General features: G+C 41.1%; 2 protein-coding genes across 3 annotated transcripts; both read right to left on the reverse strand.

Annotated features, from left to right (window-relative positions):
* Window positions 1-634: 634 nt before the first annotated feature.
* LOC134292292 (cytochrome P450 3A24-like) lies at window positions 635-12,235 on the reverse strand. Its single transcript, XM_062964464.1, has 13 exons — window positions 11,908-12,235; window positions 9,671-9,764; window positions 9,491-9,543; window positions 7,989-8,088; window positions 7,767-7,880; window positions 7,431-7,519; window positions 7,076-7,224; window positions 5,688-5,815; window positions 5,445-5,523; window positions 4,638-4,798; window positions 4,197-4,423; window positions 3,885-4,047; window positions 635-1,881 (listed from the first exon to the last, which is right to left on the reverse strand). Exons 1-13 carry the CDS (start codon window positions 11,976-11,978, stop codon window positions 1,786-1,788), a joined length of 1,524 nt encoding a protein of 507 aa, XP_062820534.1. The 5' UTR covers window positions 11,979-12,235; the 3' UTR covers window positions 635-1,785.
* A 1,117-nt stretch (window positions 12,236-13,352) lies between these two features.
* LOC100557851 (cytochrome P450 3A24) lies at window positions 13,353-24,239 on the reverse strand. 2 transcript variants are annotated; one of them, XM_003229563.4, is made up of 13 exons: window positions 23,958-24,199; window positions 23,397-23,490; window positions 23,240-23,292; window positions 22,567-22,666; window positions 22,376-22,489; window positions 21,197-21,285; window positions 20,843-20,991; window positions 20,261-20,388; window positions 19,318-19,396; window positions 18,035-18,195; window positions 17,291-17,517; window positions 16,118-16,280; window positions 13,353-14,798 (listed from the first exon to the last, which is right to left on the reverse strand). In XM_003229563.4, exons 1-13 carry the CDS (start codon window positions 24,026-24,028, stop codon window positions 14,703-14,705), a joined length of 1,524 nt encoding a protein of 507 aa, XP_003229611.2. In that variant the 5' UTR covers window positions 24,029-24,199; the 3' UTR covers window positions 13,353-14,702. The 2 variants fall into 2 exon arrangements, with proteins under 2 accessions (XP_003229611.2, XP_062820533.1); XM_062964463.1 differs by lacking the exon at window positions 16,118-16,280 and having other exon boundaries at window positions 23,958-24,239.
* Window positions 24,240-26,493: the final 2,254 nt, after the last annotated feature.

Here is a 26,493-nt window from a genome sequence, read left to right on the forward strand (position 1 = left end):
CCTAGGAGGTGTCTACGGACAACGCCGGCTCTTCGGTTTAGAAATAGAGATGCGAGCACCAACCTGCAGAAAAGTTTACCGAGTAAACTTTAAATTTTGAGTTTCAATCTGGATTTTATTCGCAGATTTTAATTTGCATTTTAACTCTGTGTTTCATGTTTGGTTTATTATGGTGAATAATTTTTTATTTTATAGTGAAACATAATACATTGAAAGTGGTGGAACAATAACAATAATAACAATAATAATAATTAATATATTAATATTATTATTATTATTAATAATAATAATAATATTTAATATATTAATATTAATTTTTTAACCTCTATTTCCATGTTTGGTTTATTTCACAGTGTTTTATCTCTTGTTTTAATGACGTATGGGTAGTGATGTATATAAGTGGGTAATGCATTCAAAAAAGCAAACAAGAAGACACCAAGGGCCAGATTCGGCCCGCGGGCCTTGAGTTTGACACATGTGTCGGAAACTAAATTTAAGGTGCATTGTTTTTAATTCTATCCAATAATATCCGTGTGTACTTTAGGAGGGAGAAGGTCATATTCCAAAAGAAGCATAATAAAGCATTGTTTTTCTCTCGTCGTGGTACAATTTAATTAAAAAGACAGACATGCACTTATTGGCATTTTTGCTTTAATATTGATCCCACATGAGCTTATTCTGAAGAAAATAAGACTTTTGTTCCACATAAGGGTATCTGGATATAAGGGCTTTGTAACTCAGTAGGGCTTATCTGTACGTAGTAGGCTTGTGCATGGATTCGGGTTGGTCGGTTTTCTCCGGCTAATTCTGGGTGTTTGTTTTGGTCCGATAGTTATAACAGAAAGTGGCTAAATGTCATTTTTTTATACCCGAAACAGGCAGATGCTAGAAGGCAAAGGATCCCAGGAAGGATGTTTCCTTAACCCAATCTTAAGTCGGATGCTCCAGAAATGAAGGAAAGCGGAGCCTTGTAAGTTCTCCATTGCCGCCAATGGGACGGGTCTAGACAGCAGAAACAGATCGAGGCTCAACAGAAATGTATATGGTTAGTACAGTAGAGTCTCACTTATCCAACATTTGCTTATCCAACGTTCTGGATTATCCAACGCAGTTTGCCTCCCGCCCTGATCCACAGTTGTTTCTCTAGACAGCAAGGATTGCATTTTTTATGGATTTAATTTCTAACAATGTTGCTACTGTATAGTTCATTTTATGCAATTCTATCTTTATTTGTAGTCAATTTGTTAGTAGCCAATGCTTTTTAAGACAATGTTTTCAATATATCGTGATGTTTCAGTGCTAAATTCATAAATACAGTAACGTTACTGTTTTTTGGACTCCTTTTTCTGCCAATTTGTTGTAAAATGTGATGTTTTTGGTGCTTCATTTGTAAAATCATAACCTAATTTGATGTTTAATAGGCTTTTCCTTAATCCCTCCTTATTATCCAACATATTCGCTTATCCAAGGTTCTCCCGTTTGGCTTGGATAAGTTAGACTCTACTGTAATTAGATGTGTGCAGAATCTAAAACTGATAAGAAATATGTTTAAAGATGTTTTGATTTTTTACTGTCTGATTGTATACAACATGATATGTTTAAGATATTGTAAAACGAGGAAAACGTAAACTTATACATTTTGATTGATAAATTAATTAAAAAAAATTAAAAAAAGGAAGTGTGCTTGTGTACAAATCGAAACATTTTTGTCAACAATCCGCTTCCTTCAGTTCCATCTGACGCAAAAGCGAGTGGGTAAGCAACAACTCTGGGATATATTGATTTTCATTCCTTAGACTCGGCCATAACTCTGGGAACGAACTTCAGTCGGATGGGTTTTTTCGGTGTCATGAAACCCTGGCTCTGCAGCTCCAAAGGGATCTTCACCAAATGGAGAAAAGACGAGATAAGGCAAAGAAAGAAGAAACAATAAATGCATAGCTTAAAGATTCCAGTCACATTGATTCATATGGATCAAGTCTGTGCAGGGGTGATAAATGTCAGGGGGTGATGTCTACTAAACCCCACTTTCTATATAGGAGGTTGTTTTTTTTCTCTATTTTTCTACTTCTTTTTATTTTTTTATTGAAGTTTTACCTTATAAGATAGAGTAAATTAACATCAAAAGAGTGAGAACATTTGATTGTATAGAAAGTAGGAAAACTGCGATTAAAAAAGGGTCAAAAAGGGAGAGGGAGAGAGAAAAAACCAAAAACCAAAAACAAATCTAAAGTGTCCATATATATATACATACATACATACATATATAAATCTGAACAAATGGCGATATAAAAATGCAAAAGTACTTGGCAAAGAAACACACCAAAAAGCAAAAGCAAAAAGGTATTAGCACTGGCATTAAACACTTCGAGTAAAATCGCTAGGTTAGAAGCAGCTGACATTGGTAATGTTCGAACAAAGAACTGCCAAAAACTGTTAAAGTTAAACTAAACAATCATTGTTATTCCAGTACGACAGTTGGAAAATAAAATAATAGTAGTAGTAATACTAATAGTCAGGATTTCCAAGCAGTTATGTCATCATTTGGTTAACAGAGAGCTATAGAAGAATAATATAAGGTGAATTTATGATAAGTCTGTATTTCATTAAGGCTAGTAATAAATCATGTTCTTACTCCTAGAATAGTATATTTTTGCTTTTTAGTACATTGAAAATACTTTTTAATGTTCAGTAGAGTCTCACTTATCCAAGCTAAACGGGCTGGCAGAAGCTTGGATAAGCGAATATCTTGGATAATAAGGCGGGATTAAGGAAAAGCCTATTAAACATCAAATTAGGTTATGATTTTACAAATGAAGCACCAAAACACTATGTTATACAACAAATTTGTCAGAAAACCTAGTTCAATACACAGTAATGTTATGTTGTAATTACTGTATTTATGAATTTAGCACCAAAATATCATGATATATTGAAAATATTGACTACAAAAATGGCTTGGATTATCCAGAAGCTTGGATAAGCGAGGCTTGGATAAGTGAGACTCTACTGTATTTCCTTAGATGGTATATATGAGGTTGTTGAAGAAGAGCTATGTATGTATTTTGTGGAAATATGTTTTAGTATGTGCGTGAATTATTATTATTATTTGAAACACAACAAGGTGAGTCCACAGCAGACACTCTGCTGGCTGTTGTACTGGATCATCACACGCAGGGCACTTCCCAAGTGTCTAGGGCTATTTTATTATTATTATTATTATTATTATTATTATTATTATTATTATTATTATTGACAGAAAGACATACTATGACACAGCAAATGAGATATATATGTAGATTTCGTATCACAAAATCACAAGTCGAATACTTCCCAAGTGTTTAGGTCTGTGTGATGTTATTATTATTATTACTAGATGTGCCCGGCCACGTGTTGCTGTGGTGAAGTATGGTGGTATGGGAAATAAAGTATTGACAACTTGTTGGTAGTTAAGGTAAAGGGTAAAGGTTTTCCCTTGACGTTAAGTCCAGTCATGTCTGACTCTGGGGGTTGGTGCTCATCTCCATTTCTAAGCCAAGAAGAGGCCTGATTGAAGAGGCCCTGGGCTGAGTGGGTTGCTAGGAGACCAAGTGGGCAGAGCTTAGCCTTCTAACTGGCCGCAATTGGATAAAAACAATTATTCCTCTATCTCTAATTAGGACTTTATTTTTCTTTTCTTTTTGTTGTATCAACCTAGAGGCGTGGATGAGGGGTTGTGCTGTCAATTTTCTAGGTTGTGGGGTGTTTAGTTTTGTTGTTTTGTTGGTCGCCGGGATTCCATCACTCTTTTATATATATAGATTGGTTGTTTTCTCAAAAACATGCAAAGGATCTTCCTTTACTAGAACAATTACATTTTTGCAAGAACACCTTTCTCAACTTACCGGGGTTTCTTCACAGGTTCGGAAGGAGAATCTCTGCAGCAGGACGATCATGGCGACTTTCAAGGAGAGAAGAGCAAAACGCATCCCGATGCAATTCCTGGGACCCGCTCCAAAAGGAAGGAAAGTGTACGGATCAAGGGTTTCCTTATTCTCTTTACTAAACCTGTTTGCAAAACAACAAGGGGAAAAACCAGGGGACAAAGTCAGAGCCATCTGGAGTGTCCTCCTGATATATTGAAATCCATCAAACAGCATTGATTTCTCCAGGAGAGGAAGAAGCTGGAACAATTGCACAGAGGGATTCTCACGCACCTCTCCGGCCTGAATTCTTCTGGTTCCGGCCAGAACTCTGGATCCCGGTGGAGAACAAATGCAGGAATCATGGTAACGGTGCCCTTTGGGATGGTCACGCCATTGATCTCCACGGTGGTTTTGCAAACCCTTTCAATCCGCCCTCCTGGAGGGTAGAGTCTCAGGGTTTCGTTGATGACCATGTCAAGATACTCCATTTGAAGGAGAACCTCATAGACAGGAGTTGCCTGTGGAGGAGAAGAGAGAAAATGCTACACACAGGCTCCAGAACAGCTCTTCTACTCACATTTCTGGACACTGTTGAAGGTTTTCATGATGGTCTTGTCAAACTTCTACTTAGTACTTACCTTCCCATCCTCCTTCCAATTACGTTCCACATGGTGGAGATCAGCAGCTCTCTTCTCAGCTGACCCGAGCCATGGAGACAGAACAGAGTCTTACCTGGTTGGGAAGGGCTTCATCGATTTCCTCCTGAAGCTTTTGCTGCACATCTGGGTGGGTGGCCAGGCAGTAAGCCATGTAGCTGAGGGTGCTGCTGGTGGTCTCGTAGCCAGCAAAGACAAAGATAATGGCCTGGGTCAAAATTTCTTTATCATTGAGAGCTGGAAAGTATGAGAAGAAGGAAAACGCAATAGTCAACTCAATTGGTTCAGTAGAGAAGTCACCAGTAATAATCAGGATGGGATTCATGGTTGTCATTGGATATTATATCTCAAAATCGCATTCAGCTTGCACTGTGAGATGATGAATATTGGGCATCCAAGACAGATAACTTCTTGGTTGCCTTATGAGAAAGAGAAGCCACCTGAAGCATCAAAATTAGCTGAAGCAATGACGAACACCCTACACAACGTTCTAAAAAAGGAGGAATGAGTTTCTTGCCTTGGGGTTAGAACATCAGCTGACTATGGAGATGCTGGAATGACTATGTCTACTGCTACAAATTGCACAGTTGCCAATGAGAAGAGATCAAAGATCTTCCAGTATGAATATATGAAAAGCAGGACCCATATTTCCAGCTCATATGAGATCCAGAACATCGGAAACTGGGCCAAGAGGACAGAAATAGTCTTCTGAAACCATGGCTGTTGTATCATCTGCATTTGATGTCTATATCAGCATCACTTCCAAGAATGCAGATGTGTTTCCCTTTCCCACCATCTCATGATTCATCTTTGTTAGTGAAAATTAGAATGAAAATGATAAATAGCGAGTGTGAAATACACCCGAAATCCCATGTATCTTTACCTTTATATGATTTTGAGTCATCGAGGATTTCACCTGAAATTTGGGAGTCTACCATGAGCTGCAGAAAGTCAACCCGGTCCTGCAAGGAAGAGAAACACAAGAGCTGACCACCGATGGCCAGAAATGGTCAGATGTTTCCTCCTGGAGATCATCTTGGTGGAGACCATTCGTTCCACCTCAAAGCCATGGTCTGTTCAAAGCTACTTAGAAGTGAAAGAAGACAAACGTATGGCTGAGGCCGACCTTATGAAGGTTCTTTTGTCGGTCCTTCTTGAGTTTCTTGATAGACTCTTTGATAAAGTTGGTGACGGAAGTGGGTGTCAAGCTGAAATTTAGTGCCTCCAGCACTGGTGTGAGAAATGGAAAGATGACTAGAAAAAAAAGAGATAGATCTAAAAGTCAATAAGAAAATCCAACAAACATATCAATTACTGTATATTAGGCATGTCCGATCAATGAAAAAAATGTTTTAATTCTCGTTTCTAAAGTAGGGGGGCGCTGGCGCTTCGATATAGAAAGTATTTCCGATTTTTTCACCCAAAAATTTCAGATATTTCCGAAAATTCGTAATGATTCTAAATGTTTCTAAAATGGCAGACGTGCATGCGCAATCGCCAAAAAAAAAAAAAAAAAGGAACCTGGGGGGGGGACTTTTACAGGGCTCTCCGCCCTCATTTCTTGAGCTATCCTCATCAACCCTAGCCCCCACCTTTGTGTCCATTGTGGAAGCTTCTGATTGGCCGGGGAGTGGCAGCCAGTTAGGCTGCGCTAAGCTCCCATTCTAGGTAGGTTGCAGAAACAAAAAAAAATTTAAAATATTTTTAAATATATATTTTAAAAAAAATGGGGGGGGGGGAAATAACAAAACATTAAGAGACAATTAGAGAATGGTCCAACAATGGTTCGAATTACATTGCTGGTTGCGCGGTGAGACAATGTCTCGGAATGCGTATCAAAAAGCGAGAACATTCCGAAATAATTCCGATATACGATTCAAAATGATTTTTTTGGACATGTCTACTCTATATACTCGAGTATAAGCCAAGTTTTTCAGCCCTGTTTTAGGCTTATACTCAGGTGAGGGTCCTGGTTAGCTTATATTTGTGTTGGCTTATACTCAAATATATAGGGTACATTTATTATTATTGGTATTATTACATTTTTTATTTTACTCTATTTTTATTACTGTTAATACATTTATTATGAAACACTCTGAAACTTGATATGCTCACAGTGGTAAATGCATTCTACTGTTGTAGCAAGTTTCACCCCAATAGCTGTAACAACGAGGGAGAAAAGAGTCCCTGAAGTTTCTCCACTTACGCAATTACTATAACGAAAAAGTCACAAAATTTTCACTAACAATTTTTTAGAAACAAAATGACAGCACTCTCTAATTTTGTAATGTAGTATTTTAAGGGTGTATCTCGCCATAGATATATGTAGCATTTTAATGATTTATATAGGATTTTAATGGTGTATTTTATATTGTGTTTAATAATCAGGTTTTCATGTATTTATTATGGTCTAAGCATCGAATAAAAGTTGACTTGACTTGTAAAGTTTTGAAACAGCCCTACTATAGATAAAGAAAGGGGTCCAAATACTCTGGCAAAGCAAAGACTTCATACCAATGAGGACTAGCAGTGGATTCACAAAGTTGAACTTGACTATCTTCTTTATGTTTGTGACAAAAGGATCGTTGGGGTTGTTTATGGAGTCTATGTCGATGCTGAATGAAGTGCTGGTGATCACGTCCATACTGTAGGCCCCAAAGATACTGGAAGAAGGAGAAAAAGATGAAAAGAAACAAACCTACAAACATAAAATGTAATGGGCTCCTATAGCATACAAGGATCTCCCATTGACGTCCCTCAACAACTTGATTCTCTTTGTCAATTTGAAGCCCAGCTACAAGTTCAGAACAACAACTAGCTCAAGCTAGGCAGTAGAATGGATTGTACTGGCCACACAAAAATGACTCACTCCTTAGTGTCTATGTATTCCCCATTTTCCACTTTCTTCTGGATGTTCTTCACCAACATCTCCCCATAATGGTTGATAATGGGAAACATCTGAAACACAGACCAAAGCCTGAGATGCTGAAACAGCCTTGAGATGTCCATCAAGTGGAATCAATGTCAACAATTTGTAATATTTTTGTGTTATACTCCCTCACAGGGTTGTGTTTATCCATTTTGAAACAAATTATACCTTTTACGTGTGGACAAAGTCCTAAGCCACTGTTACAATGGTATGGTTTTGTAGAAAAATAAGTCTTCATTAGGAGGCACTCTGTCCAAAGAAACCTTGGTGACTTACTTCTTTGAGTCTCCCGCTGGTGAAGTTGGGAGAGAGAACCGTGCGGATCCGCTTCCACTGTTCATCTTGAACTGTCAGTATGGATGAATCAAAGTCTCCATTCAGGCCAAAGTCCTACATAATCCAAGACAGAAGGAAAACAGTCACGAGAGTGACGTGGACTTGAGATTCTTATCTTGTTCTCTTAGTGCGTGTTATCAGAGGAATTTTGAAGTTCTTTACCCGGCGGTTGGTGAAATGAGTGTAGCATTCCTTCACCAGGATGGTTTTAATGATGACAGGGTCCAGGATAGCCATCACTGGTTCGCGGCCGTCAAAAAATCTTGTTGACAAAGAAGAAGAAACACAAGCGCTTTAGCAAGATTGGATAAACCCCATCCAAATGTCCGCACCTGAGTTGTGAGAAAGCCAAACTGGATGGGCTTCAACTTGGCCTTCGTCTTCAGACAGTTCTTGCTTATCTAAGGCAGTGATTCCCAAAGTGGGCGCTGCAGCGATCCAGGGGGGCGGTGATGGCACCTATTAGGACACAGGGGCGGGGCCAGGGGAGGGGCGGGGCCAGGGAGGGGCGGGGCCAGGGGAGGGGCGGGGCCTCTTCCCAAGTGCCGGAGACAGGGCTGAGCACCTGAGGTGCCTGTTAGGACACAGAGGGGGCGGAGCTAGAGGAGTGGGTGTGGCTTCTTTCCAAGAGCCCGAGACAGGGCTGAGGATCAATACCTCTCCTGAGGCGCTTGTTGGGATACAGAGGGCGGAGCTAGGGAAGGGGGCGGGGCCTCCTTCCAAGAGCCCAAGTCTCCTGAGAGGCCTTTAGGACTAAAGGGCGGGGCTGGGGTGGGGGCGGGGCCTCTTCCCAAGAATGTGAGACAGGGCTGAGCCTCTGTAGACCTCCCCTGAGGCACTTGTTAGAACACGGGGGCGAGGTATAGAGGTTCAGCCCTGTCAGGCACTTGGGAAGAGGCCCCACCCACTCCTCTAGCCCCACCCCCTGTGTCATGAAGGCGCCGCAGGACAGGGATAGAAGCTCAGCCCTGCCTCAGAGCTCGTAACTCCGCCCATCCCCGTCCTGGCCTCCCATTTGTGGCCCCGCCCACCTCCCCTTGCAGCCCTGTATCTTGGACTAGGGGAGAGGCTCATCCCCGCCCCCTTGAACAGGAGCCATGCCCACCCCTCTAAGCCACGGCCCTCTTTCCAGGGGGAGCTGAGTCATATTTTTTCTGGAAAGGGGGTTTGGGAACCACTTGTTCAAGGGGCCAGTGCCAATCTACTCTCTTACTGTTCCTCTTCCATGTCTTTGTCTTACCTTTCCCCTTGATAGTAGTTCATTGCTAGGCCAGCGGTTCTCAAACTGTGCTCCGGGGAGCCTTTGGGGCTCCGCAAAAGGTGTTCAGTGGCTCCTCTGGGGGTTTCTGCTATTATTATTATTATTATTATTATTATTATTATTATTATTTTGCATGGTGTGAATTAGTTTGCTCTCCATCTATCTGCCACCGGCCTGGCCCACGTCTTATATATATACATTATATATAATATATAAACATTTCTTGGGGCTCCACAAGGAACTTTTGCTTCGAAAAGTTTGGGAAAGTTTGAGAATCCATGTGCTGGGCTATTGACAAACTTACAAAGGGAGTTGCAGGGTTGAGTTTGAAGTGCTGTGAAAAGAAAAAAAATTGATTGACACCTCTCTGCCAACCAACTGTCCTTCCCATGTCGGAACTCACCCCCAGATCTTGCCATACTTCTTGTGACACATCTCGTCGAAATCAAGGACCCCCTACCAAGAGAAAAAGAGATGCCAAAAAAGCCAGGAATGAGAAATCCAGGTGAGAGGGAGATGCGTTGTAAAATGCCTTGTCTCCACCTGCCCAGGAATGAAGCAACATCCGTGGATAGATACTCACTTTCCGGTATTCGAGGAAAGTGCCGATGAAAGGCAAAGGCCTCGGACCAGGAATGCCCAGCTTCTTGAAGAAATTGTAGGGCCAGATCCCATAGCTGGAAAGACAAAGAGGGATGAAGCATCAGAGGAAGGTTTGCAAGCAGAGAAGAGGCAACAATCTATATATATAAAACAGTGATGGCATCAGGGCAGCGGACAAAACAACAAAACTACAGGCCCCCCAACCTCGAAATTTTACAACACAACCCATCATTCACGGCTCTAGGTTGATACAACAAAAACAAAAGAAAAATAAAGTCCTAATTACAGGGAGAGGAATAATAGTTTTTATCCAATTGCTGCCAGTTTGAAGGCTAAGCTCCGCCCACTTGATCTCCTAGCAACCTCCTCAGCCCAGGGGACAGGCACAGTTAGGCCTCACTTAGGCCTCTTCCACAGATTATCAGATTTCAACTGGATTATATGGCAGTGTAGACTCAAGGCCCTTCTACACAGCTATATAACCCATTTAGAATCTTATATTATCTGTTTTGAACTGGATTATCTTGAGTCCACACTGCAGTATAATCCACTTCAGTGTGCATACTAAACATAAAGACAACCATACAACAGACATTCAATACCACCACTACCTCAACAATTTCTCACCAACACCACCAGACAACGCCACAGCAACGCGTGGCCGGGCATAGCTAGTGGTTTATGAAAAGACAATTGGAGTGAGAGATGCTCCATATATCTGCTTTGAACTGGGTTATCTGAGTCCATGCTGCCATATATTCCAATTCAAAACATGTGGGATTTTATTCAGCTGTGCGGAAGGGGCCTGAGAGTCATCAGAACAGTGTTTGCAAGGCAAGAAGCAGCAATTGAGATTATGACTGAGGTCCCGTCTACACTCAAACACAAATGACCTCCTATATATACAATATGTCTGGCAAATGAGTTATACTGTTTAAATTCACAGTAATAACAAACACCATCAAATGGATTGTCCAATATACATTGAAATGCAGTCAGCGTTAAATTCACAGTAATAACAAACAGCCTCAAATGGATTGTCCAATATACATTGAAATGCAATCGGCGTTGTGTATTCTAATGCCGAGAAGAGTAAGTCCGCCACGACCGGTTTCGGCCCTGCATCAGGCCTTCCTCTGGTGGTCTGAAAATAGTTACGTACACTAATATAAGTAAGAAAATATATCCATAGAACATCATCCATTGCCTAATACTAACATGGTTCCAAACTTAACACTTGTTCTCTTTAGAGATACATGTCATTTACATTGTGAAATATATATCAAAGACACCAATAGTTACATACACAAAATATATAACTGTGTAAGTATATTGCAATGTTTTTTTATAGTTGTTATTCAATTGATAGACTACCTATTCCAAATTTAACACTTGTTCTCCTTAGAGATACATGGATAGGTAGTTACTTATATTTTGTGTATGTAACTATTGGTGTCTTTGATATATATTTCACAATGTAAATGACATGTATCTCTAAAGAGAACAAGTGTTAAGTTTGGAACCATGTTAGTATTAGGCAATGGATGATGTTCTATGGATATATTTTAACACCGACTGCATTTCAATGTATATTGGACAATCCATTTGATGGTGTTTGTTATTATTGTGAATTTAAACAGTATAACTCATTTGCCAGACATATTGTTTACTGAACTGGTTTATTTTCAATTGTATATATAGGAGGTCATTTGTGTTTGAGTTGACTCAGGAACCCATTTAGAGTGTCCCGTCTACACTGCCATATAATCCAAATTAACAAAACAAATAATCCACAGTATCTGCTTTGAACTGAATTATATGAGGCCCCTTCCACACAGCTGTATAAAATCCACATTGAACTGGATTCTATGGCAGTGTGGGCTCAGATATTTGCCTTGACATTCTGGGTTATATAAGTTGAATAAAATATGGGAACTGACTGAAGGCACAGAGTCTGAACGGGCAGGGCCTTTAAACTGTTTATCCGGACAAAGGACATTGGCGTCACTCCGGTATCAAGTTTCAAGCACAGCTTTGAATGAAAGCCCTGTGTGGAAGGGGCCTTAGAGAGAAACATACCCAAACCAAGGCTTCTCTTGGGCATTTCAGGGGAAAGGCAAGTTTCCTGGCTGTCGAGCCTGACTTTTGTCACTCTGTCCCAAACCAACTCCAGAAGCCAACTTTTCCCAAGGAGAAGCCAGACCCCGTTGTACTCACAGCATCAGGAGGACCAAGAAGACCCCCAGAAACACCCAGGTTTGGGGGGAAAGGAAGGAGAGGAGATCCATGTTGCCCCACACCGGATGCCTTCTCTCGTAGAGGAGAAAGTGTTATATCATTTTCCCCTTGGCACTCCTTGTGCTCTTATATGTCCCGGTTCCTCCTTCGGAGATCACGTGAAAGAGGCCGGGAAATCCCTCTCGACTGGGATGTTGGCACCACACCAGCCCAGCTGGCCTCGCCCTGGATCTCTCCAGAAACTGGTTTTGCCTTTGTTTGCCCTTTGGATTCATTTCCAAAGCCACCCCTTTCGAGGGTTTTCTTGGCACAATGTGTTCCGGAAAAAGAGAGTCCCCTGAAGATGTTGACACTTTTCAATGAAACTTCCATCTGGGGTTGTTGTATGTCTTTCGGGCTGTGTGGCCATGTTCCAGAAGCATTCTCTCCTGACGTTTCGCCCACATCTATGGCAGGCATCCTCAGAGGTTGAGGATGCCTGCCATAGATGTGGGCGAAACGTCAGGAGAGAATGCTTCTGGAACATGGCCACACAGCCCGAAAGACATACAACAACCCTGTGATCCCGGCCATGAAAGCCTTCGACAACACAAACTTCCATCTATTGGTTGATTTATTTAAATTGTGTTTATCTTTCCAATACAAAGCTATCCAATACAGAACAAAATATTATGAGGCAACAGATATTGTACCGTATATACTCAAGTATAAGCCGACCTGAATATAAGCTGATGATGGACAAAATAACGATACACTTAAGAGGAGAACCTTTAGAGAACTTTGTTAATGAATGGCAACCAATGATCCAACATTTCAATGTAAAATTAATCTAAAAATGTACATAGAGGAAGCTAATAGATTGAAGGCAGGGAGGAAACAGACATAAATTTGGAACTTACAATATTTTTATATGTACAGTAGAGTTTCACTTATCCAAGCCTCACTTATCCAAGCTATTTCTGTAGTCAACATTTTCAATATATCGTGATATTTTGGTGCTAAATTCGTAAAGACAGTAATTATAACATAACATTACTGTGTATTGAACTACTTTTCTGTCAAATGTGTTGTATAACAAGATGTTTTGGTGCTTAATTTGTAAAATCATAACCTAATTGGATGTTTAATAGGCTTTTCCTTAATCCCTCCTTATTATCCAAGATATTCACTTATCCAAGCTTCTGCCGGCCCGTTTAGCTTGGATAAGTGAGACTCTACTGTACTATTCAAATAGAAGACTGTGACCCCTTATTGAAAATATATTGTCTGAGAAATGATTATGAAAGGCTAATAGATGAAAATATTGCACTGTATGCAACAAACACTTGCAATGTATGTATATTTGAATGAATGAAAATAAATAAACATTATATATATAAGCTGAGGCATCTAATTTCATCACAAAACTGGGAAAACCCATTGACGAGGGTGGAGAATGCAGCAGCTACTGGCAAATTTCAAAAATAAAAATAAATATAGATACTAATAAAATTACATTATTTGAGGCATCAATAGGTTAAATGTTTTTGAATGTTTACATAAAATTGTAATTTATGATAATAAGACTTTAATAAGATAAGACTGTCTAAGTCTGATTACGTATATACTTGAGTATAAGCCAACCCGAGCATAAACCAGCCAGGATCCTCACTCGAGTATAAGCCGAGGGGAGATTTTTCAGCCCTAAAAAGGGGCTGAAAAACTAGGCTTATACTCGAGTATATACAGTATATATATGTATGCTTCTGGAACATGACTGTACAGCCCATAAAACTCACAGCAACCCAGTAAACTTTTACTGATCCGAGATAACATTACTATGGGTTGCTGTGAGTTTTCCTGGCTGTCTGTCCATGTTCCAGAAGCATTCTCTCCTGACGTTTCTCCCACATCTATGGCAGGCATCCTCAGAGGTTGTGAAGCATAGATAAACTAGGCAAGGAAGGAATATATATATATATGTTTTTCGCACCAGTATTGCATGTTGGATGCCCATCCCATAGTTCCCTAACTTCAATAAGAATGAGTTTTAAAAAGTGGGCCCGTAAATAGCAATAGTGTAGCTTCCTAATGGAGAGTGGGATTAGTTCACGAGGTTCCTCAACTTATCCACAGATCATATCAAAATCTATAAGCTGCCTTTGACTTATACACAGGGTCCGTTTATACAGTACTAGCTTTGCCCGGCCACGTGTTGCTGTGGCTTATGGGAATCATTTGTTGGCCAGGTGGAATAGCAGCGAGGTTTTCTTGGTTGCGGAATCCTTGTTTGGCCAGTTAGGAGAATCCTTTGTTGGGAAGTGTTAGCTGGCCTTGATTGTTCCTTTTCTGGAATTCCCAATTTGCCTGGTTTCCGAGTGTTGCTGTTTATTTATTGTCCTGGTTTTAGAGATTATATTGTTCTGTATTATTATACCACAGTAATTATTTCATATTACAGTAGAGTTTCACTTATCCAGCATTCACTTATCCAATGTTCTGGATTATCGAACGCAGTCGGTCTTTTAGTAGTCAATGTTTTTGTAGTGAATGTTTTCAATAGGTTTTTACTCCTTTATATATATAGAAGATATGAGCATATACAGAACTATTGTACTGACGTTCGTGGAAAGAAAAGCTGCAAGTTCTTCTTCAGCTTTTCTCTATTAATGTCACCGATGTGATGATATGCATAAAACCATTTACACACATGGCCTTCCCTAGGTGATCTTCAGTCCGCCTTCTTCAATTCCATGGGATGCAGAAGAGAGGAGGTGGCAATAACCTCTTAGGTTTCATTCATTAGATTCAGCCATAACTCTGGGAACAAACTTCAGTCGGATGGGGTTTTTGGGACGCATGAAACCTTTACTTTCCAGCTCCAAAGGGATCTATGTCACAACGAGAACAACGACAACGAAAGAAGGAATAGTGAGTGCATAGGACAATGATGGGCAAGCTTTTGCGCTTGGTGTGTCAAAATTCACCAAAAAACCTACCAAGACTTGGGTGGTGTGTCACTTTGAGAAAAAAACCATAATTTCACAATATGTATAGTTTAAATAACAAAAATGTATAATTGTAATATATAACTGTATTTAATAAATCAAAAACTATTTACTACCATTATTTCCATGTACAACAATCTATGGTACCTCTTGCAGTTTCCACGCTGATTTCTCTCTATTGTAGTTTCAATGTAGTCATGAATAATGAATAATATAATAATAATTTAATAGTAATAATATGATAATATACTACAATAATAATAGAATAATAATAGAATTATATATATATATATATATATACACACACACACACACACATACAGTAGAGTCTCATCCAACACTCACTTATCCAACATTCTGGATTATCCAACGCATTTTTGTAGTCAATGTTTTCAATTTATCATGATATTTTGGTGCTAAATTCGTAAATACAGTAATTGCTACATGGCATTACTGCATATTGAACTACTTTTTTCTGTCAAATTTGTTGTCTAACATGATGTTTTGGTGCTTAATTTGTAAACTCATAACCTAATTTGATGTTTAATAGCCTTTTCCTTAATCCCTCCTTATTATCCAACATATTCACTTATCCAACGTTCTGCCGGCCCGTTTATGTTGGATAAGTGAGACTCTACTGTATATATATAAATGTAATGTGCATAATTCCCATGAAGTAAACAACAAAACCACTGGACCAAATCACACCAAATTTGGCCACAAAAGACATTAGTCATCCAATCAATCTGCATGCGGCAGCGTGTCAGCAAAAATGCCTAGGCGTGTCAGTGCTGACACGCGTGTCATAGGTTGGCCATCAGTGGCATAGGATAACAGGACACCGGAGTCAACGAGCAGACCCGCAGAGCTCCAATATACCACATTTCCATTGTTTTATATTCACCTCTAGCTCTTCTCTTACATATACACACACCCTGATGCATTGAATAAGAGTAAAAAGACATGTCAGAGGGTGTGCTCGCACATCTGCTTAGCCACTGAGCCAGGAAGCTCATACTGAGTCGAAGTGCAAACACAGCTGCCCAGAGGGAGATGTTGCCCAAAACTAGAAAATATAATCGAGGTTGTTGAAGAGGAGCTAAAGTGTGGGATTTGTCCTGATGGTCCACTTGCTCTTATAGTGACTGAAAACACGCAAAGGATTTCTGTGCCTTATGGCAGGGATACATTCCCTCGCTCACCGGCGTCTCTTTGCAGGTTCGGAAAGAGAATCTCTGCATCAGGACCACCGTGGCCACTTTCAAGGAGAGAAGCGCAAAACGCATCCCGATGCAGTTTCTGGGACCGATGCCGAAAGGAAGGAAGACGTAGGGATTGAGGAATTCCTTATTCTCTTTACTAAACCTGTTGGCAAAACAAAAGAAGGAAAGTGTCTCTCTCAAAAGACGCCTGCGGAGAGACACAAGCCAACATGCACCTTGGATTGGTTGCTGTAAAACTCAGGGTGGTATTTGTGGCCCTTAAGCAATGCATATCTCGATCCTTTGCTGCCAGAGGATAGACCTAAATCAGGAGGGCATTAGGCTTGTGCAATACGTGTAAACTGCAATCCGCTTTAGTGTCGTGTGTTTCGGTGGGGATCTGATGCATTTTTTTCGGGAGGCTCCCGATTCAAGAGGGCAGAAATTTGTTGTTTTCTATTTGGCTCATTATGTGGGGGACATCCCAGGCTCCCCTTCCCATCATTTTAGGCATTTAAGCTGTCTACTCTAGAGGCAAGTAAATACACTTTCTTTCCCGGGTCTGTTGGAAGAATCAATTTTAAGGGAAAAGACTGTCTACAAAGTAACACAGCTGGTAATCGCCAGCAGCAAAAGGTCACTGCTGACCGGAAGGTGGCAAGTTCGAAGCCCAAGTCGGATTGAGCACCCGACTGTTAAGCCTAGCTTACTGTCCACCTAAGCAGTTCGAATGCAGCTTAGCTGTGAGTAGAGAAATTAGGCAGCGCTTAAAATGCGGGAAGGTATTTTATGACACCATAAAAAATGCCGGCGATCAAAGAACAAGGAGGAAATACTACGATCCAAAAGGCTCAGCGTTATAGTGGATGAAGCAACAGCACCCCCCTGTGGCTGGAATCAAGCATAATCTCCAGGCACCAAAGTTGGAAGTTGGAAGATATTGAAATACTGAAATGTTTGCTGTGTATGTGTGCATTGTGATCCACCCTGAGTCTCCTTTGGGGTGAGAAAAAAGGGCGGAATATAACTATTGCAAATAAATAAGTAAATAAATAAATAAATAAAAGAAGCTACAAGTGATCAGATCCTGGGATATAGGGTCTGTCTGGAAGGGCCCCCAGAATTGTCTCATTTGAAAGTCTGTAAGAATTGCACAAAGGCACATCCTCCTACCTTTCTGGCCTGAATTCTTCAGGTTCCGGCCAAAATTCTGGGTCCCGGTGGAGAACAAATGCAGGAATCATGGCAACGGTGCCCTTTGGGATGGTCACTCCGTTGATCTCTACAGTGTTTTTGCAAACCCTTTCAATCCGTCCTCCTGGAGGGTAGAGTCTCAGGGTTTCATTGATCACCATGTCAAGATACTCCATTTGAAGGAGAGCATCATAAACAGGAGTTGCCTGCAAGGGAGAAGAAAAAAAATCACTCCACATAGGAGGGGCTGTAGAAAAACTACTGTGTAACGTGGTGTCATGGTTTCAATGTTGGACTAGGACAATGAGAGACCAGAGCTTGAATCTCTACTTGGACGTGAAAATCTACTGAGTGACCTAGATCAAGTCAAATACTCTCAGACTCAAAAAACAGCAAAGGAAATCTCCATCCGCCAAGTAAAACATGTCATAGGTTCACCTAAGGATTGCACATAACAATGATTCTTGGATTCTTAGTCTGATAATCAAACAACCACACTATTTGGAATCTCTGCATGGATTCAATCTCTCTTCCTCTACTCACCTTCTGTAATTCTGATTTTTTGGACACGCTCGAAGATTTTCGAGATGGTCTTGCCAAACTACAGAGACTAATAAATACCTCCTTTCTATCCTCCCACCAATTGTACTCCATATGTTGGAGAACAGCAGATCAGCATGTTCTCGCGTGACCTGAGCCGTGGGGAACTCAGTGAGATTTTACCTGGTCAGGAAGTACCTCGTCGATTTCGTCCTGAAGCTTTTTCTGCACATCTGGGTGGGTGGCCAGGCAGTACGCCATGTAGCCGAGGGTGCTGCTGGTGGTCTCATAGCCACCAAAAACAAAGGTAAAGGCCTGTGCCAAAATCTCTCGATCATTTAGAGCTGGAAAGAATGTGAGGAAGGAAAATACAATTAGTCTGATATAGACGCAGCCTGGAATGATCAGGGTGCACTTTGTGTTCTGCAGTCTAAATCTAAAAATATACATATCTTGAACGGTGACATGATTAATATTGTGTTTCCAGCTCAAAGCACACCTGAAGCATTGAGATGAGGCCTACAAGATGAACAGCTACAGCTATGCCACACACCGCACAACTACTCTACACAAGCAGAGAGGAGGCTCTTGTTAATGTGGGATTTGTGTATTGGTAGTGTTTAAATGCAATTTGTGCCATGCTTGTATTGCAACTGATTACATCATCCAGATTGTACCATAGTATGGAAAGAGTTAATTGCCAAGAAGCTATGATTGTTATGTTATGCTACGTTTTGCTTTATTTTGTTCTGTATTGTGTAGTGTTATTGCTGTATTGTTTAATTGTATTTTGATATGTTGTTTTTATATTTTGTTTATTGTATTGTCTTGGGCATGGCCCCATGTGAGCCGCCCCGAGTCCCCGTTGGGGAGATGGTGGCGGGGTATAAATAAAGTTTTATTATATTTATTATTATTATGATGACCTTGATGTGTGGCCGGAACTAGGGAGTATCCAGACACAAGTGTTTGTGCATAACGATTGCATCAGTTTTGTTCTGTTCAGTTGAGTTCTGTCTGCCTAGAGTTCGAGTCAAGTTCTGTTGGAGAACAGAGCAGTCCCGTGTTCATCTGTTGTCTGCAAGTCTGTTTGTGTTGATTACTACTGCATACAGTAAAACTTTGTAAATAGTTTTACCAACGTCTCTGAGTGTCTCTTCGTTCTGCGCTCCACTGCTTCCATCCAACTACTGCTGTGCTGCAAATACTCTGACAGCTCTTTCCATCAGAAATGAGATTTGGAGCATCCAAATCTGGACTAGGTGGTGGACGGATCGTTATCTGAGATCATGGCTCTTGTATAACTTACAATGGTTGTCAACATCTCAGGACAGAAGGAGAAGCATCATTTCAGAAAATGAAGATGGGCTTGTCTTCCCCATCATCCTATGATCCACCTTAATTAGTCAGAATTAAAATGCGAAGATAACAAGGGTGAAGCACTCAACAGTCCCACATATCCTTACCTTTATATGAATTTGTGCCATCAAAGACGTCACCTGAAATTTGGGAATCTACCATGAGCTGCAGAAAGTCAACCCGGTCCTGCAAGGAAGAGAAACACAAGAGCTGGGAACTGATAGGAGAGAATGGTCCAATGTAGTCCTGGAGCTGAATGAGGCACCCTCACGATGTAAGGTTGCTCCATGGGTTTGGGTTTGGCTCATCCTTTTTTTAAAAAAAATTAATAATTTTTATTTATACTTAAAACTTATACATTCTTTAACAAATTTGCAATACAGAGTTATGTATATCAAGCTCATATAGTATTTTCACTCTCTATATTACATACTCATATTATTTACCTTTTCTTACCCCTCACCTAGTGCTATCCCTTCACCCCAGACCAGCCAATTACAATATTTATTTCCAAAATTTCATTGTTTCTTTAACAGGTTTTTCCCCTTTACCTTCTACATATACAAACTCTATAAATTTTCCCCATATCTTCCCAAAATCATCCTTTTTTAATAACCCTCTTTTAATTTTAATCTTACATGTCAATTTATCATTTATCGCCATATCCCAAATCTCCTTATACCATTCTTCCAATTGGCACTCCTCACTTCCTTTCCATTTTTTGGCTATTAACAATCTTGCTGCTGTTACCAAGTTGGCGATTAATTCCTTTAACTCTTTTGATATTTGAATATTATCCACAAATGACAACAGTGCTATTTCAGGCGTTCCTATTATTTCTGTTTTGGTGATTTCCTTTATTTCTTTAAAAACGTTCTCCCAAAATTTTGGAACATATTTACAGGACCACCACATATGTATATATGTACCATTTTCCTGGGTTTGGCTCATCCTGACATTCATTAATTCCACCTCAAAGCAATAGTTGTACACAGTTTGGATCACAGCTACTTAGAAGTGGAGCAAGGCAAGGATATGACTCAGGCTGACCTGGTGAACGTTTTTTTGCCGGTCACTCTTGATTTTCCTGAGAGCACCCCTTAAAAAGCCAGTGGCGGAGGTGGGTGCCAAGCTGATGTTGAGTGCTTCCAGCACTGGTCTGAGAAACGGAAAGATGACTAGAAAAGAGGTTAAAAAGAAACAGATCTGGAAGTAAGAAACACCAACAGATAGTCCAATAGATTAGCTGTGTTGCTGAAGGCTTTCATCGCCACTGGGTTGCTGTGTCATGATCTCCAATCCTTGACATCTCTGGTCGGCTGACAAGGAACAGATGCCAGCCATAAAACGGGCCAGCCATAAAACCTCAATGACCCTTTGGTATGTGGGAGCCCCTATATATGTGGGCCAAAGAGAAGGTTCTGGCATTCGGTACAATAAAATCTGTTGGAATCTACCAGCATGTCTTAGTACTTTTTCCTTTGGAAGACCGACCCACAGCACAACTGGGATAAGAGAATCCGACATGCTGTGAGTTTTCCAGGCTCCAGAAGATCTTTCCAATGCCCTCCTTTTCCCATCTATGAATGAGGAAAGGGGTTCGAATGCTCTATCAAAACAAAGACTTCATACCAATGAGAAGCAGCAGTGGATTTACAAAGTTGGTTTTGATTATTTTCTTCATGCTCACGACAAAGGGATCTTTGGGATTGTTTATGGAGTCGATGTCGATGCTGAACGAAGTGCTGGTGATCACGTCCATGCTGTAGGCCCCAAAGATACTGGAAAAAAGAGGAAAAAGTGGGATAAAATCCCCCACAAATATCAAATACTACACAGTGAGCTTCTGTAGACGTCCCTCAACATCTTGACTTCCCTTGACTGTTTGAACTCCCAACTACATCTTGTGAGACGTGGGTCTTTCTGGATCATAGAGAGCTAAAGGACTAGCTCAGACATTGCATTGGTCACACAAAAATGACTCACTCCTTGGTGTCGATGTATTCTCCATTCTCCCCTTTCTTCTGGACGTTCTTCACCAACATCTCCCCGTAATGGTTGATAATGGGGAGCATCTGAAACACAGACCAACGCTTGAGATGCTGGAACAACCTTTAGGTGTCCATCAAATTGAATCAATGTCAACCAACAATTTGGAACAGCCATTTGTTCGATTGCTTCACACACAGAACCGCTAAGGAGCTGGACATACGTCTTCTATGGTAGTGCTCCCAAGCCACTTGAGATGGATTTGCTTTGTTAGGGAGTTTGGTTTTGTCACGTAGCTCAGAAGAATAACCCGGGCTGGATCTACACTGCCATATAATCCAGATTGTCAAAGTAGATAATCCACATTACCTGTTTTGAACAGGATTATATGAGTCTACACTCCCATATAGTTCAAAGCAGATCCGTGTAAAAGGTCCCTCAGATGTCTCCAGCCTTCTTAGATTCAAGAAGCTCAAATATCTTTAATTTCTTGGCAATCTTATTGTTGCAACACATTTATTTATTTACAGTATTTATATTCCTCCCTTTTTTCTCACCCCGAAGGGGACTCAGGGCAGACCATATTGTACACATATAAGACAAACATTCAATGCCATATAACATAGAACAGAGACAGAGACAGACGCAGAGGCAATTTAAACCTTCTCCAGCTTCCAGCTTCCTGAGGGTATGCTTGATTCCGGCCACAGGGGGAGCAGCTGCTTCATCATCCACTGCGACGGCAACTTCCTCATTCCAACGGCGGCTGGATGATTTTTATGGTGTCGTAAATTAGCCTCCCCACATATAAGTGGTACCTAAATTTCCTACTTGATAGATGCAACTATCTTTCGGGTTGCTTAGGTCAGCAACGAGCAGGGGCTATATTTTTTTAATGGTCGGGTGCTAATTCTTCCTCGAACTCATGACCTCTTGGTCAGAGTGATTTATTGCAGCTGGCTGCTAACCAGCCTGCGCCACAGCCTGGCCTCACATGATGAGAAAATTGTTTCCTGAAAGTAGAAGGTTTGACTTTGGTGTTTTTCAGTTTTGAAACAAAACACCTTTCATGAGTAGACAGGGGTGGAAGGTGTAATCCAATGCTACAATGGTATGATTCTGAAGGGGAAAAAGCATTATAGGTCGATTATATCCAAAGAAACCTTGGCGACTTACTTCTTTGAGTCTCCCGCTGGTGAAGTTGGGAGAGAGAACCGTGCGGATCCTCTTCCAGTGTTCATCTTGAGCTACCAGTACGGAGGCATCAAAGTCCCCGTTCAGGCCAAAGTCCTACATAATCCAAGACACAATTATTCTCAAGACACAATTATACATGCCATCAGAGGAAATGTGAAGGAGTTATTTACCCGTCGGTTGGTGAAATGAGTGTAGCATTCTTTCACCAGGATAGTTTTAATGATCACCGGGTCCATAATAGCCATCACAGGTTGACGACCGTCAAAAAATCTAATAGACAAAGAAGAAGGAGCAATATAAGCACTTTAGCCAGACTTGCTTGAATGCTGTTAGTGTTAATGTGGGATTTGTCTATGGATAGTGTTTAAATGAAATTTGTGTCTTGTCTGTATTGCATACTGATTGCATCATCCAGAGTGTAACATAGTCTGGAAAGAGTTAATTGCCAAGAAGCTGTGATGTCCTTGATGTGTGGCTGGAACTGGGGAGTGTCCAGACACAAGTGTGTGTGCATTGCTGATTGCATCAGTTCTGTTCTGTTCAGTTCTGAGTTGAGTTCTGTCTGCCTAGAGTGAGAGTCAAGTCCTTGTTCGTTTATTGTCTGCAAGTCTGTTTGTCTTTATTATTACTGCTTACAGTAAAACTTGTATATAGTTTTACTATCGTCTCTGGGTGTCACTTCGTTCTGCGTTCCACTGATTCCATCCAACTACTGCTGCGCTGCAAAATACTCTGACAGTTAGCGGGCTGCGAGGAGGAATCCAACATCAAATTCCTGACAGTCTACATATCTCAGTTAACAAAATGACCTTCCTGTGGGCTTTCGTTCTGCAAGAAACTCACCCCCAGATCTTGCCATACTTCTGGCGACACCTCTCATCAAAATCAAGAACTCCCTGCCACGAGAAAAGAAAAATCAGGAAGGCCAGGATGGAGAAAGCCAGGCAAGGAGAAGTTCTATTTTAGACATCAATGTCTTCACTCACTCATGGAAACTCACTTTATTGTATTCGAGGAAAGTGCCGATGAAAGGTAGAGGCCTCGGCCCAGGAATGCCCAGTTTCTTGAAGAAATTGTAGGGCCAGATCCCATAGCTGTAAACAGGGAGACCGTCAATATATGAAGCATCAGGAATAGATTTGCAAGTAAGAAGAGACAATGTGGGTTAAAACCAAACAAAGCTGAAAAGATCACTGGATTGTTGAAGGCTTTCACGGCCAGAATCACTGGGTTTCTGTGAGTTTTCCGGGCTGTCTGGACATGTTCCAGAAGCATTCTCTCCTGATGTTTCACCCACATCTATGGCAGGTATCCTCAGAGGTTGTGAGGTCTGTGGGATACTAAGTAAGGGAGGTTTATAGCGGTTTGACACCACTTTAAGTGCAGCCGGATCTTTAGTTTTGCAGTCCCTTCTCAGCTACAGAACCCAGAATCTCATATCATTGGGTTGTCAATTCAAGTGTTACCAAACTGCATTAATTCTTGCTAATGGCAAATCCTAGGGGGAGAAACTTGCTCCAAAAAGAGTCTCTCCCCACAGAGATGCCGGGATGATACTCACAGCATAAGGAGGAGCAAGAAGATCCCCAGGAGAGACCAAGTTTGGATGGAAAAGAAGGAGAAGAAGTCCATTTTGCACCACGCCAGATTCTTTTTCTCTCATTGGATATCTGCAGGGGAAGTTTGCTTTTTTCCTGGGCTTTTCCTGCTGCTCTGCTTCGTCTAGCCTTCCTCCTTTGGAGATCTGTGCTGACTCCTATTTTGACAGAACAACAATCCCATTGCCATCGCCCTTTGGCTCTCTGCCTTCCAGAGGCCCTTTTCCCTTTGGCGTTGGCTGCTTTCCTATTCCTTTTGAGCTGCGAATTGGGACGGCACATTTTGTATCTGCCCCTAAAAGCAACCCCATCCCAAGTTTGTCTTGGCACGACTTGTTTTGAAGCTGAGAGAGTGTGTCCAGGATGCTTCTACACTATTGAATGAGTGCAGTTCGATGCTGCTTTAACTGCCACGGAAACCTGAGAGTTGGGCGTTGAGCACATTCTGTGTTTATCTTGTTTGAACTTTTTGTCTTAGGTCTTTCAACATGGGCGTGTTTTAATATATGCTTTTATCTAACACTAGCTGTGCCCGGCCACGCGTTGCTGTGGCGAAGTCTGGTAGCATGGGAAATAAAGTATTGAGGTGGTAGTTAAGGTAAAGGGTCCCCTGGGCTGAGTGGGTTGCTAGGAGACCACGTGAACAGAGCTTAGCCTTCTAACTGGCAGCAATTGGATAAAAACAATTATTCCTCTCCCTCTAATTAGGACTTCATTTTTCTTTTCTTTTGGTTGTATCAACCTAGAGGCATGGATGAGGGGTTGTGCTGTCAATTTTTGAGGTTGTGGGGTGTTTACTTTTGTTGTTTTGTCTGCTGCCGTGATGCCATCACTCTTTTATATATATATATAGATAGATTTGATCTATGGCCCCTTCCACACAGCTGAATAAAACCTCACATGATTTGCTTCAGACTGGGATATATGGCACTGTAGACTGAGGCCCCTTTTACACTGCCGAATAAAATCCAGATTTTTTGCTTGGAACTAGATTATATGGCACTGTAAACTCATATAATAATAATAATAATAATAATAATAATAATAATAATAATAATCATCATCATCATCATCATCATTTTGGTCATCAGCTGATTTTTCGATCTTGGCCTGAATTGCCTTTATTCTGATGTCTTGCTCCTGGGCTGCAAGGATCAGGCCTTCTGTCTCCTTCTTCAAGGTCCCATTCGTGAGCCAGAGCCAGGTCTTCTCCTTATCAGCTTTTCCTTCAATTTTGTCAAGGAACTTTCCATGCAATGTTTTCTTGTGCCAGCTGTCAGCTCTAGTTTGTAGTGCGGTTTTCTTGTACTGGTTTTTTGTCTGCTGTGCTTTTGAGGAGTTTCTGATTTTTGACTTCAATCAAAGCAGGTTCTTCACTTTGCTTGACATATTCTGCCAGGGCATGTTCTTCTTCTTTGACTGCTTGTTTGACTTGTAAGAGTCCTCTGCCCCCTGATCTTCTAGGCAGATATATGATCTCAGCCAGTATTTGGAAACAATCACAAGTTGAACACTTCCCAAGTGTCTAGGACTGTATGATGTATTTTTGGATGATGCTCACACATCCCAGTCGGGTGGTCTTTTGCAGTTGGCAGATTGTAATTTTGTCAATGTCTATTGTTTCCAAATGCCGGCTGAGATCTTTTGGCACGGCACCCAATGTGCCCATCACCACCAGGACTATTATTATTATTATTATTATTATTATTATTATTATTATTATTATTAAACATGACTTCAAGGTAGACACGGTCAATTATAAGGGATAGGTAAAACTTGTGCCAGTCCAAAACAGATAATGTGGATTATGTGCTTTGATAATCTGGATTATATGGCAGTGCAGAAGAGGCCAAAGAGAGAAAATAGGAGGAGGAGAAGTGGAAAACTGGGACCTTTTGAATGCAACGGAGAAAGTAGGATATCAGAGGATTAATTGGGACTAATTTGAATGGAGAAGTCAATGGAGTTGGAAGAGAAAAAAGGGAATCCCCAGGTCGGAACGATTTGTGAGAATGTGCGAAGTATATATAGAATGTGATGTACTGGAGCCATGTCGGCATCTCAAAGAAACGCACATTTCCGATGCACATCGGCAGACCAAAAGAAGACCAGGCCTGTCCCTATTCCTCAGCTCGACCCAAATATATCAAAACCCATTTTCCGGTTGTCACAAAGCGAGCTTTTTTTGTGATCGATTGTCCCTTCAATGTGGGATTTGACAGCGTGGAAAGCAGGCTGGTGCTTCAAAACTAACCACTGTTTGCTCACATAGTAAATAGGCTCTGAGTTGCGGCTTTGGCGATGGAATAATTCTGTCTATTTCTCCTGGCAAAGGGGTTACGGCATGTGGAGGGGAAGGCGAGGAGAGACAACGGAGCCGAGTTGGCAGCCTTTCAGCCGCAGTAACTTAACTAGCTCTGGAACAGCGGCAGCATGTCGTTCACTGACAAGCTTCAGTCCTGGGAGACTTGTGCGTCGAGCTGCAGCAGACATTGTTCT

This window comes from Anolis carolinensis, unplaced genomic scaffold, assembly GCF_035594765.1.
Source record: "Anolis carolinensis isolate JA03-04 unplaced genomic scaffold, rAnoCar3.1.pri scaffold_13, whole genome shotgun sequence".
Classification (NCBI taxonomy): domain Eukaryota; kingdom Metazoa; phylum Chordata; class Lepidosauria; order Squamata; family Dactyloidae; genus Anolis; species Anolis carolinensis.